The 13,201-nt window shown below is 41.6% G+C and overlaps 1 protein-coding gene across 1 annotated transcript in view; it reads right to left on the reverse strand.

Annotated features, from left to right (window-relative positions):
• Positions 1-1,806: 1,806 nt before the first annotated feature.
• Positions 1,807-13,201, reverse strand: part of LOC308362784 (glucagon receptor-like) — a gene marked incomplete at both ends in the record, with an annotated part of 34,414 nt that continues 23,019 nt past the window's right edge. Inside the window, 5 exons of the mRNA XM_080835511.1 lie at positions 1,807-1,878; positions 3,825-3,866; positions 7,130-7,268; positions 11,306-11,397; positions 11,645-11,714. Of these exons, the coding sequence (XP_080691637.1) occupies positions 1,807-1,878; positions 3,825-3,866; positions 7,130-7,268; positions 11,306-11,397; positions 11,645-11,714 (415 nt within the window). The remainder of the gene's footprint in view (positions 1,879-3,824; positions 3,867-7,129; positions 7,269-11,305; positions 11,398-11,644; positions 11,715-13,201) is intronic.

Consider the following 13,201-nt stretch of genomic DNA (forward strand, 5'->3'; position numbering starts at 1 on the left):
TTAACGATAAATGCATTCTACACTCGTGCGTTGTATCTTGTCAGTCACTTTCCCTTAGTAAGTAAAGAAAACCTAAAGCAGACGGCTTAACCTCTCAACTTTGAATAAAACTCTGTCTAAACTTTCGATAAACCTCAGAACGATGTCAACAAATCTTGCTTCTCCCGCGGCTGCGACCGCCGCTGTTTCTAACGGCACTGCGTAACAGCTGCGTCTTACGTCCACCCCGAGATTGCTGCTGGGATATGTAGTGAAAAGGTTTTGTCTCTAACAGCGACACAACGCAGACTTAATGGCACTGACATATTCATTGCCTACCCAGTGGAAACAATAACCCTTATCTGATCAGAGAATCAATAGCAAGTCAAGGCAATGAGGAGACTAACTTAGTGTGGGCTACTTATATTTGTTGTTAGGCTATGGTGCTGCAAGAGCTTTGTTTCTAACCTTTCCCTCCCCTCACTGTAGAATTAACTTTTTCCATAAGGTTAACTTGCCTTTAGGATCTCTGACAGACTACTCTCCAAGCCCATCTCCTCCTGATTTAAAAATGGAAACGCATTTAACCACCTTTCTTTAATTCATTTCAGGTTATTTTTTTGTTTCATGTTCATGACATTCTAAAAATAAGAAAACTGTTTGAGACGCCTAACGTTTTTTTATCCTGAACCTGCAAACCTCCACTCCATGCAGCCATTTTCAACTGAATGCAGATAGTTGGCTGTCTGACAGCTGTTGCGGGTTTGAAGTGAACCCACAGTGTTTCTCAAAGGCAATATCCCTAACTTAATGGTCCATAGTACGTGTACATGTTTTTGTTTTTTACTTCAAACCTTCAGGGGAAAAAAATAAGCACTTTAATTTTGAAATACTTTTATTTGCTCCTGTATTTAACAGAAGACAGAGATTTTACAACAACAAAAAAATACAGCATGTGAAATACATAATGTGAAAAATGTACATAAGTAGTACATAACTGACATAACACATATAAACAGTTTAGAATATAGCTTATAGTAAAATATGGGCATGCATGCACACACACACACACATACACACACACACACACACACACACACACACACAAAACCTGATATCTTTTTCCATAGACTGACAGAAAACACCAGTCAACACAATAAACAGGAAACTAAGTTACAAGAAAACTGCATCACTTTAAAATAACATGACTGAACGTTCACATCACATGATGTTTTGTACTGCATCTGCTAAAGGTGTTGGCAATGAGGAGGCTCACTTACTTATCTTTCTAAAAGCTGTTCTCTTTATATTGTGCTGTTTCTCCTTTCCTTTCAGCACTCCATAGAATTCTCCGCTTCCATGTCTGCATCCAGCGTTGTTTTTAACCTTTCCTTCTCTCTCCACTCTGTCCAATTACCTTTTTCCATCCATACGGTTAACTTGCCTTTAGGATCTCTAAAAGGCAACTCTCCTAGCCCATCTCATCCTGATTTGAAAAATAGACAGGCATTAAACCACCTTTCTTTACTTAATTTAGTCATTCTAAACTATCATTTTATTTCATAATAGACATTCTAAAAAGAAGAAACAGAAGAAAATTCTGCACCTTTAGTGACTTGGACCAAGTTACCAGCAAACGATCAAAACCTGATATAATTCCCCATAGACTGACAGAAACCACCAGTCAACACAATAAACAGAAAACTTAGTTCCAAGAAAACGGCACCTCTCGAAATGACATGTCTGAACATTGCTACGGTACAACAACACAAGATGGTTGGTACTGCATCAGCTAAAGGTAGTGGCTTCCAGCATATGTGCACTGGTTTACTGGTCACAGCACAGCACCTTCAACCTCCGTCGCCATCCTCTCAAACACTTCTGGAGCTCTTCCTTTACCTATGGACAGAGACACACACACACGCTATAAATAAATACACCACAACAGGACATACAGTATATTCAGAAAGTATTCAGACAGACCCCTTTGCTTTTTCATATTTTGTTATGTTGCAGAATTATGCTAAAATTGTTTAAAATTCATCAATCTACACCCCATAATGACAAACCAAAAACAGGATTTTAGAAGGAAAAACTGGAAAACTAAAATACCAGATTGACATAAATATTAAGAACCTTTACTCAGTACTTTGTCGAAACACCTTTGCCAAAGATTATGGCCTTGAGTCTTCTTTGGATGCCACAAGCTTTGCACACCTGGATTTGGGGATTTTCTGCCATTCTTCTCTGCAGATTCTCACAAGCTCTGTCAGGTTGGATGGAGACCGATGGTGGACCGCTATTTTTAGGTCTCTCTAAAGATGTTCCATTAGGTTCGAGTCAGGGCTGTGGCTGGGCCACTTAAGGAAAATAACAGAACTCCATTCAGCTGTTCCCTCAACCCTGACCAGTAGCCCAGAGCCTGCCTGAAAAAAAACCTTAGCATGATGCTGCCACCACTATGCTTGTGATGGTATTAGGCAGGTAATGAGCAGTGCCTGGTTTCCTCCAAACATGCTGCTTAGAATTGAGGCCAATCATGGTTTCATCAGACCCGAGTATCTTGTTTCTCACAGTCTGAGAGTCTTTTAGAAGCTTTTTTGCAAACTCCAAGCAGGCTTTCCTGTGTCTTTCTGTGAGGAGAGGCTTCCATCTGGCCACTTTGCCATTAAGCCCAAATTGGTGGAGTGTTGCTGATGATGGTTGTTAATTTAGGTCCTTTCTGTTAGGTCAGTGTCTCTTAAGTGGTCAAACAGAACAGGAAAAAATTCTATTTCGGTTTTGTTTGTGTTGCATTGTTCACTACAGTTTTTTTAAAACTTTGTTTTTTAAATTGTATTTATTTCAGTTAACAATTTCGTTTTTTCACTGCTAGTTTTAGTCTTAATTTTCATTAACTATAAACACGCAAATGATTTCGTTTTTGTTTGTGTTTCATTGTTTACTATAGGTAAAATGTAGTTTTTGAAAAGTTTTTATTTATTTCAGTTAACAGAATTTTAGTAATAAAACTAATTTTAGTCATCGTTTTCATCAACTATAAACACCGTGCTCTGAGCTCTGCAGGCAGTTCCTTCGACCTCATGGCTTGTGTTTTGCTCTGATATGTATTGTCAGCTGTGGGACTTTACATAGGTAGGTGTGCCTTTCCAAATCAAGACTCATCAATTGTATTTACCATAGATGGACTCCAATCAAGGTGTAGAACCATCTCAAAGATGATCAAGAGAAAAGGGAGGCACCTGAGCTAAATTACAAACATCATGGCAAAGAGTTTGCATACTCTCTATGTTTTTAACAAATCCTTTTGATTTATGGGCTACATATGTACCCTTAAACCCTTTATGCCTAGGTTACTTCAAAAACCAGGGCCCAAGGCTTAAGCCACCTTAAGCCTCATTGTTAATCCGGCCCTGAACACACATGGGTTCCTGATTTCATCGAAGGACGGACAATGAGAAACGCATCAAGCAAAGTCGCACATGAACTAAAGCTAACTTAATAACTTAATTTTAACTTAATTTCAACTAACTCATGACCAAGATCCTAAGCGCAAACATTGGTGACCAGCGCAGCTTTAGTTCATGCCCAAAACTTTGCTTGTTACCCGTCAATATAATTTAGGCCCACAATGTGTGGACATAATTACGTATTATAATCCCTCTGTTGAAATATTGTCTAAACAACAAATTACATTTTAACCCAGAAGAAATGTAAACATCTACACCATAAAATGAAAACCTCAATATGTAAAGTCACACAGGCTTTAATTATATATTATATAGGTCAAATTATACACATGCTTGCAAACACACACACACGGAAACACACATGCACACACACACCTCTTTGTTTGAGTAGCAGTAGAGTACAGCGACCAGGAGTCCCTACAAAGAGAGAGAAGTGATTATGATTTTTGTTTCTCATAACAATGTAAGTGCTCCTAGTCTTTAGTGGCTAATAGTGCTGTTACTAGGGATGTGATTTTATTCTCTCTTGGAAGAAATATTTGTCAGTAAAAATAGTATTTCTGACAAAAGCACAAGTCTTTAAAAGGGGTGAAAAGGGGTGTAGCACTTAAAATAACAGTGGCAGAAATTGAAAGAATAACTAGTGTGTGTGTGTGTGTGTGTGTGGGAGAGAAAGAGAGCGAATATGTAACCATTTTAATTAACCCAAAAAGGGTCACACTGTGATCAGCAAAGAGCTACAGTTCGGACTGCTGATGCTGCTATACCCATGACCTCAGCATTGAAACATTTCCCTGGTTAATTAAGGCCAATATCCAACTCGGCATTTTAGAGCAATTCAAATTTACAAAGACTAACTACATATTACTAGGCCATCATCAAGATATTATTCTACTAAGCTGGGTAATGTTAGCTTTGCTTAATAGTGGCAACGATTGCTAAGGAAAGAAAAGTAATTTTCCCACAGGTGGCTTAAATTATTGAAGATGGTACTGTGAGGAACCGGACGGTCACCCCACGTTATTTTTGGGATGTGGCGACTGGACTGGGTGAAGGGGTTGGGAAAAACACTGCACAGGAGATGGTGGCTTTTGTATACAAAATATATCTATTTATTAACAGAGGAAATATATTCCCCAACATATGTGCCCAAGGAATGAAACATAAAAAATAAACGTACAGGCCGTACTCAAAGGCTTTTGAAGTCACCTGCACTTGGGTACCTGCTTGTCCTAATGGAGACCTAATCGCAGGAACCTCCTCGACCAAAGCCAGGCCCCGAAGCATACACAGTGACTTAGCCTGAAGCTAAGTACATACACAGGCCTTACAGAAAACACACACATACACTAGGCACACAGACAAGGCAAATAGACCAAACACAGAACAGAGGCACAACAGACACAAAACAAGGCCAACAGTAACCACACAACTAGCTACAAAACACTTCTCCTCACAACAGGGAAGTGTTTTACCTTATGCCTCAATACAAGTCCTCGTTCTCAGTCTCTCTCAGCCAGTCTCTTGTTTATAAATGAGGCACCCTTTAAATAGGGCCCAGCCACGTTGGCTTAATTGGCTCCAACATTGGAAGCAGGTGAGCCCAGCCACAATCATTATGGGGGTGGAGTCCAAAAGTCTTAAAGGGCCGCATTCCTTTTTGCCACGGTGAGGAGGGGGAGAATTCACCTTCTTACATGGTACAAACATGGATTAAACCGAACACTAAGGCCTTTCTATGGGTTTGACACTCAAGAAACAGAACCATGTTCTAAACTCTGAAGTTGCTACACGTTGTATACCACCAATGGCCGTTGCTCCATCAAAAATAACTGGAAGCGTGTTTTTTGATGTGCACCAGGGGCCGTATTCACAAAGAATCTTAGGGCTAAAAGTAGCTCATAAGTGGCGAATTTAGGAGAAACTCCTAAAAATAATAGGCGTGTCAGTCTTAAATTTAGGACTCCTATTTTTTTTTACTAAGAGCAATTCACAAAATATTTTATCCCTAAAAGTAGCACCTAAGTCTAGGACAGCTTAAAACTCCTCATGAGGACTCCTAAGTCACTAAGACCTATTCACAAAAAGTCTTAAAATGGCTGAAGCCAGACGTAACGTGTTGGAGACAATGAACGACTCTGAATTGTTGAGAAGATATCGTTTAAACCGTGAAGGCATCAACATTTTACTAGAATTAGTGCGGGATGCAATCACGTCTCCAACTAACCGAAACAACCCAATCAGTCCGGAAGTTAAATGTTTGATAACATTAAGATTGGCTACGGGTAAAATGCAACTTTGCAACGCAGACGACTTCAGAATATCGCAATCATCAGTAAGCCGATTCATTCATCAAACAATCACCGCACTCTGTAGACCACACATTGTACAACAGTTTATCCGGTTTCCTTTGGACAATCGCCTACTTCAAAGGATCAAGGTCAATTTCATGGCGATTGCAGGAATGCCCGGTGGGTGCCATCGATGGAACACACATTAAAATAATTGCTCCATCCAGAGATGAGGACGTCTTTGTAAACCGCAAAAAGGTACATTCAATTAATACACAGATAGTGTTTGATCCAAATTTCACAATCATGGATATTGTTGCGAAGTGGCCTGGATCTACTCACGATTCGCGCATTTTAATGGAGAGCGGTCTGCGCCAGCTTTTTGAGCGGCACCATGTACCTGCTGGATGCCACTTGTTGGGTGACAGTGGTTATCCATGCAAGACATGGCTTTTGACACCCTTCCTCAATCCACAACCGGGAGCACAGTTGAACTACAACATGCAAGTACACGCATGAGGCCTATTTTGGTGACACAATACCTGTAGCCGCGACGGCTCTTTTAAAGTCCACTCCGCAATCTCCATCCTACATTGTGACTGGAGCACATACCACCGCTTCTCGCAGTCATCGACAGAGCGAGACACGGCAGGGAATGAAGCATTTATGTTAACACATATGTCCTCCCATGCCTCACGCATAGTTTGCAGGGTGCTTTAATTATTACTTCTTTCATGCAATTTCCGTGTTTTTTTCGGCAATTTCTCTTTCTCTTAACGTGCAAAGCGTCATTCTCGTTGGATGCACAAACTTGTCATCATGCGTGTGCATTCTGCTAAGTGCACTGTCCATAACTATTTAATATGACTTCATTTGAAGCCTAGGTTATTCTCTTATTTTCTGTTGATTTAGTGGGATCGTTAGGGGGATGTTAGAACTGAGTTTTGAATGAGAGCGCCTGTCAGCAACCAATCACCGTGCGCACCGCTTCTAAACTCGTGCATGAGAATTGACGTCATCCATAGCAACGGAGTTTTTATTTTAAGCTTAGGAGTTGGTATTATCCTTAGTATGAGTAGGTCTCAGAGGCGTTGTGAATCACTTTTAAGAAATTACTCCTACGTAAAATGTTTTAGCGTGAGTTAGGAGCACTCCTAGTGGTAAGATAAAAGGCTTTGTGAATACGGCCCCAGATGTTGCTAATGGGCGTTGCTTTGTTAACAAGAACTGGAAGCATGTTCTGATGTACAGTACATCAGACGTCGCCAAGTGGGGCCTTTAGAGGAGTTCTGGTTGCCCTGGCAGCAGCTGAGTGTGGCACTGAGTACGGGCCACTTCTGGGCCACACCTGCACCGGAGCCGGCTACGGTCGGGCTGCTGAGGGCTCACCTGAAAGGAGTTGAGGAAGAGGGTGACGAACACCTTGATGAGGCGCAGCACGCCACTCGTCTGCTCGTCCGTGGCGAACATGAAGACCAACTCGTGGACTCCGAAGAGCGGGATGAGGGTCAGTGTGGCCTTCGCCAATCTGCCAATCACAAGCCATCAAGTCTCACAGTCAATCAGGAAGCACAGAGACACGTGGGCAAGCAGTTAAGTCAGATAAGTCACTTATCAGTAAGAGTCTCAGTTTTGGGTCCCACTTAAAGCAACACAACGGATCAATAGCTATTCGCGAACGGCATGCTAGCAGCTAAAACTAACGAAATCTCTTGAAATGTGCTGACTTTGACATTATGACAAACTAGTTACTCAACGACTGTCCTTACACAGTCAAATATCAAGCAAGTGCGATACAAGACAAAGCAAGACGGCAAATAAGCTACTTACTAGATCTGCAGAAAGTCAACAAGTCAGGACGGCGGGCATCGGCAGGTAAAACTACAGAACGCAGTTATATGCCTAAGGACCCTTGTATCGCAATGGCACGGAGGCGATTCTCCATATTAAAAGTCATTGTACCGACCCAATTTTTTTTAAGCTGTTATTTTAAGGTTAAACTGCTTATCCTAACCCTAATTTCTGAAGTATAATTGGTGCATAATGGGGCTTTAACAGTGGCAGATTTTGAGATAAAATATGCAATGGAAATAACAAACAGAGGTTAAGATGTGTTCAAATCCACAGGTAAGTCATACAAATCTACCTCTCTCTCTCAACATCCTCCACTACCTCTTCATGGTAGTACTTAAATAGAGATTAACATCGTTTACATTTTTTACATAATAAGTAGATGTCCCCAAATAAGCTACAGAAAAACAAAGACACTTCCACTTCCACAGTGCATTGTTGTGACTGCTATGAGACCTGGGGCCGTATTCACAAAGAATCTTAGGGCTAAAAGTAGCTCATAAGGGGCGAATTTAGGAGAAACTCCTAAAAATAATGGGCGTGTCAGTCTTAAATTTAGGACTCCTATTTTTTTTTACTAAGAGCAATTCACAAAGTATTTTATCCCTAAAAGTAGCACCTAAGTCTAAGACAGCTTAAAACTCCTCATGAGGACTCCTAAGTCACTAAGACTTATTCACAAAAAATCGTAAGATGGCTGCAGCCGACTTGGAATTGATAAAAGACATTGCTTAAACCGTGAAGGTATTAATATTGTCGTAGAATTAGCGTGGGATGCAATGACGCCTTTAAACAACGATGTGTCCCGAAGTGAAATGTTTGGAAACATAAAGATAGCCTATTTGGCTTCGCGGAAAACGCAAATGACGACACTGGGAATCATCAGTCAGCCGTTTAATTCATCAAACTATCAACGCACTGTAGACCCCACATCATCCAACGGTTTATCCAGTTGCCTTTGGACAATCGCCAATTACACAAGATCAAAATAAATTCCATGGCGATCGCAGGAATGTCCAGTGACGGGACACACATTACAATAATTGCCCCATCAAAAGATGAGGAAGTTTTCGTCCACCGTGGCCTGGATGTACCGATGACTTGTGCATTTCAACGGAGAGCGGTCTGCAGCAGGTTTTTGAGAATTTACCAGCTGGATGCCGCTGGGGTGACAGTGGCTATTGGTCCTGGGACCAGTAGGCTTTCGCTTAGGCTACGTTTCACGTTCGTTTCGCTTGAAGGCCGTATGTGCTGATATTTGAAGTGGTCAAGGGCTGGAAAGTTTTCAGTTTTTAATACATCAAAGATGCAATTTTCAGTCCATTTCTAATGGATGAAGCCTTGGCCTGGAGGAGGGGTCGTCAGGTGGTCCACAACCTTCTTAGAGTGTTTCGACCCTTAACCACAACACTCTCCAGTTGGTGGGTCAGCAGTGATTGGCCAAGTCACTGCCCCCCTCCTCCAGGCTTCCAGCTAGTGTCCTCTCTTTTATGCCAGAGCCAACAGGAGGCTCTCTCTGCCGCTTCTCCCAACCTAAGAACGGCTGTTTTTCTCAAGTGGCCTCTCAGTCCAACCTTTGTCATTAGATTCCATGCTGATTGAGCTGGGAATCCTCGACAACCCACTTCCACTGTCATCAGCCACGTTGTCCACCCCTTGTCCCGGCAGTCCTGGACAAGTTGTTGGCACTTAAATTTCTTCCTCTCTGCCGCCTCCTCACAGTTCTCTTCCCAAGGGACTGTTAGTTCCACCAGGATGATTTTCTTATCCTCTAGGGACCACATGATGATGTCTGGTCTCAGGGTTGTGGACAGTACTGCCTCTGGGAAGTGGAGTTTCCTCCCCAGATCGACCTCCAAAACCCATCCCTGGGCTGACTGAAGGAGATTCTGCTTGGCTTGGCTTTGGACGGCTGGTCTCTGACCCTCTTTTACAAAGGCGATGTTACTCAACAGCGGTTTTGTTTTGGCTGGACGCTTCTTCTTCCTCTCTTGCTCCAGGATGTCTGCGAGCTGTGCCAACACCTTGTCATGGCGCCACCTATACCTCCCCTGGGTCAATGCTGTTTTGCACCCTGATAGGATGTGCGCCATGGTTCCTTTACCGCCACACAGCCTGCACAGTGGGTCCTCCCTCATTCCCCACCTGTGCAGGTTGACTGGGGTCGGTAGGGTGTCGTACACTGCTCGGAGCATAAAGGAGATACGGAACGGCTCCAGCCGCCACATCTCACTCCACGTGATTGTTCTTTTAGGAAGGTTCCACCTTGTCCAGGCACCTTGAGTTGCGAGCTCGATGGATTTAGCTCTTCTTCCTTCTTCCTCAAGGTTTCGAACTTCATCCTGGATAATAGCCTAACAGTTTGCTGGGTGCTTTAATTATTACTGCCTTGATTACATGCAATTGCCATATTTTATATTGATCGCTTTCTTTTTCTCTTAACGTGCAAAGTGTCATTCCCGTTGGATGCACAAACTTGTCATCATTCGTATGCATTCTGCTAACTGCACTGTCCATAACTATTTAATATGACTTAATTTGAAGCCTAGCTTATTCTCTTATTTTCAGTTGATATAGTGGGATTGTTAGAGGGACGTCACAAATGAGTTTTTAATGAGAGAGCCTGTCAACAACCAATCACCGTCCTCACCCCTTCTAAACTCGTGCATGAGAATCGACGTCATCCATAGCAACGGTGCTTTTATCTTAAGCTTAGGAGTTTGTATTATCCTTAGTATGAGTAGGTCTCAGAGGCGTTGTGAATCACTTTTAATCACAGCTGCTTCTCCCTCTTTTTTTATCACTTTTAAAAGTGATTCACAACGCCTCTGAGACCTACTCATTCTACTCAAGGCAACTGGATAAATTGTTGGATGATGTGGGGTCTACAGTGCGTTGATAGTTTGATGAATTAAACTGCTGACTGATGATTCCCAGTGTCGTCATTTGCGTTCTCCGCGAAGCCAAATAGGCTATCTTTATGTTTCCAAACATTTCACTTCAGGACACATCGTTGTTTAAAGGCGTCATTGCATCCCGCGCTAATTCTACGACAATATTAATACCTTCACGGTTTAAGCAATGTCTTTTATCAATTCCAAGTCGGCTGCAGCCATCTTACGATTTTTTGTGAATAAGTCTAAGTGACTTAGGAGTCCTCATGAGGAGTTTTAAGCTGTCTTAGACTTAGGTGCTACTTTTAGGGATAAAATACTTTGTGAATTGCTCTTAGTAAAAAAAAATAGGAGTCCTAAATTTAAGACTGACACGCCCACTATTTTTAGGAGTTTCTCCTAAATTCGCCCCTTATGAGCTACTTTTAGCCCTAAGATTCTTTGTGAATACGGCCCCTGGTAGTTGGAGCTACGCAACAAGATGGGTGTTAGGGGTTTTGTAGCTAAATCAACCACCAGGGGTTTGTTTTGGATTTTGAGGACGGTCAATCATGGCTGAGGCGCTCGCAGATGACTGATGCAGATGAGGGTCGTCCCTGGTAATGATATGTGTCCTAGCCCATCATGGATATGTAAGAAGGTGGGTCTGGGATGCCAGACAACATTGTTGAGTGTCCTGGAGGTGAAGTGTGCCTAATTCAACTGTTGGAAGTCCTCAACCAATAGAACAAGGAATTTAACATCTTTTACTGTGTATGACTAAAATAACTTAATGAGATTCATGACCAATATTTATGACTAATCTTCCATTACGGCTCACCTGAGTTTGTAGTCAGGGGAACGATGTTGGTTGTCAGCTCGTAACTTGGACAGAATCACTTTCAGGATTTTCATAAATATCATGAAGTTCACCTTCAGATAAAAAGAATAGTTATCCAAGTGCCATTGAAAACATGCCAACATGCTTGTACTTAGTCCCTCTGAACACATACAATGCAAAGACCAAATTCAATACCAAAAGTGTTATATCTGATTTAAGAGATTGATATTTTTTATGGGCAAATCTGGTTGGTGTGCTACAAAACTTGAGGCACAATACAAAAATGAGCATAGTTATAGTGGAATACTAAGATACAAAGCATGTGAAATGGTAAGTTACCAGAGAAGCAAACAGGATAGGAACTCTGATGATCCACCAGTAGTTCATATTTTCATTGATTGCCCAACACCTGAAAATTACATAAACACAATACACGCAAACACATAAAGAAATCAGTGACCCAAATCATATATGTTCTAAACTGAATGAAAAATCATATGGTCTGTTTCAGCTCAACTTGCTTGCCTTAAACCTAGGAGAAATAAATGCATTGTACAGCATTCAGACATGTTGAGGGTTCAGTGTGTTTTGAGTGTGCACATGTATCTGTGTGTGTTTGTTTGTATGTTCAGTAGTGTGTGTTCAAGTATGCATGTGTATGTGTCCTGTGCAACAGTTCTTTTTTGGGTCGTCTATCTCTTGTCACTTTCTCTGGCAACTGCAGTTTATTTCATGCCCCGTCATGCTGCAATTTTACAGAGGTATCTCCAGCCCCGGCACTGTGATTTTAGCTTTGAACAGTTTGCTGGTTGTACACCAAAAGGTGCCATTTCACATAATTTACCCCCCCCCACACACACACAGCTCTCTCTTGTATTTACAAAAGCTCAATTACACCTACTGAATGACCTGCCATGCTGCGTGCCTTAAAAAAGGAAAGGGCATGGGGATGTGTGACGCATGGACCATGGGTGTGAATGTGGAGATCTCTCATTCACCCACCTTCCTGGCGTGCTCCATGTAATCATGAAGCATTATAATCACCTGGGCCCACCTGGAGGGGTCATAGCGCTGTTAGTCGGGTTTTCGAGTTGGGATAGGAGGATGTTTGACTGTGAGGGATACCCATAGGGACAGGATAATCAGGGCCGAGCAACATGTATTTCACATGTATAGCCAGACACGCAAGGATTTCTGGGTAAGCTGACTGCATGGCATTGTACTAATGGACAGAAATCAAAAATTTAAATACGTGTCTTGGTGCGGGGTGATTAAGTGTAATACACTCTGACTGAGTGTATTATGATAGCGCAATATACCTTATGGAGGATTTGTACAAACCCTTTTGTGCAAAGGACATTTACATATTATAGAGTCCTTGTCAAGGCATTTGTGAAAAGCAATTACACAGACATGTGAGGGAATTAATTCATGTTTCTTTCTTAGCGCTGGGTGAATTGTTTTACATTGGACTGCAATGCAGTCAACATTAATCAGAGGAAGAGAGGAGCTGTGGACAGTGTACAGGGGTAGTGAGATACATTGCCTTTTACATCCCATTTTTCAAATGTCATTCGTCCTGTAGATTTTAAAGGGAATATATTTCTGACAAGATTTTAATAAAAGCAAAGTGTGTACATGACGCAGATAATAACTAGATAGACATTAAAATTACATGAAATGTAATGTCATACTGTATGTCATAGAAATGTCATTTCTATGCTAACATACTCATTATACAATGGTTAAATATACAGTGGGGAAAATAAGTATTTGAACCCCTGCCGACTTCGCAAGTTTGGCCACTTGCAAAGAAATGTGTGATCTAGAATTGTAATGGTAGGTGTATTTTAACAGTGAGAAAAAGAATATCAACAAAAAAATCCAGAAAACTGC

This window comes from Sprattus sprattus (genome assembly GCF_963457725.1).
Source record: "Sprattus sprattus genome assembly, chromosome: 3".
Lineage (NCBI taxonomy): Eukaryota > Metazoa > Chordata > Actinopteri > Clupeiformes > Clupeidae > Sprattus > Sprattus sprattus.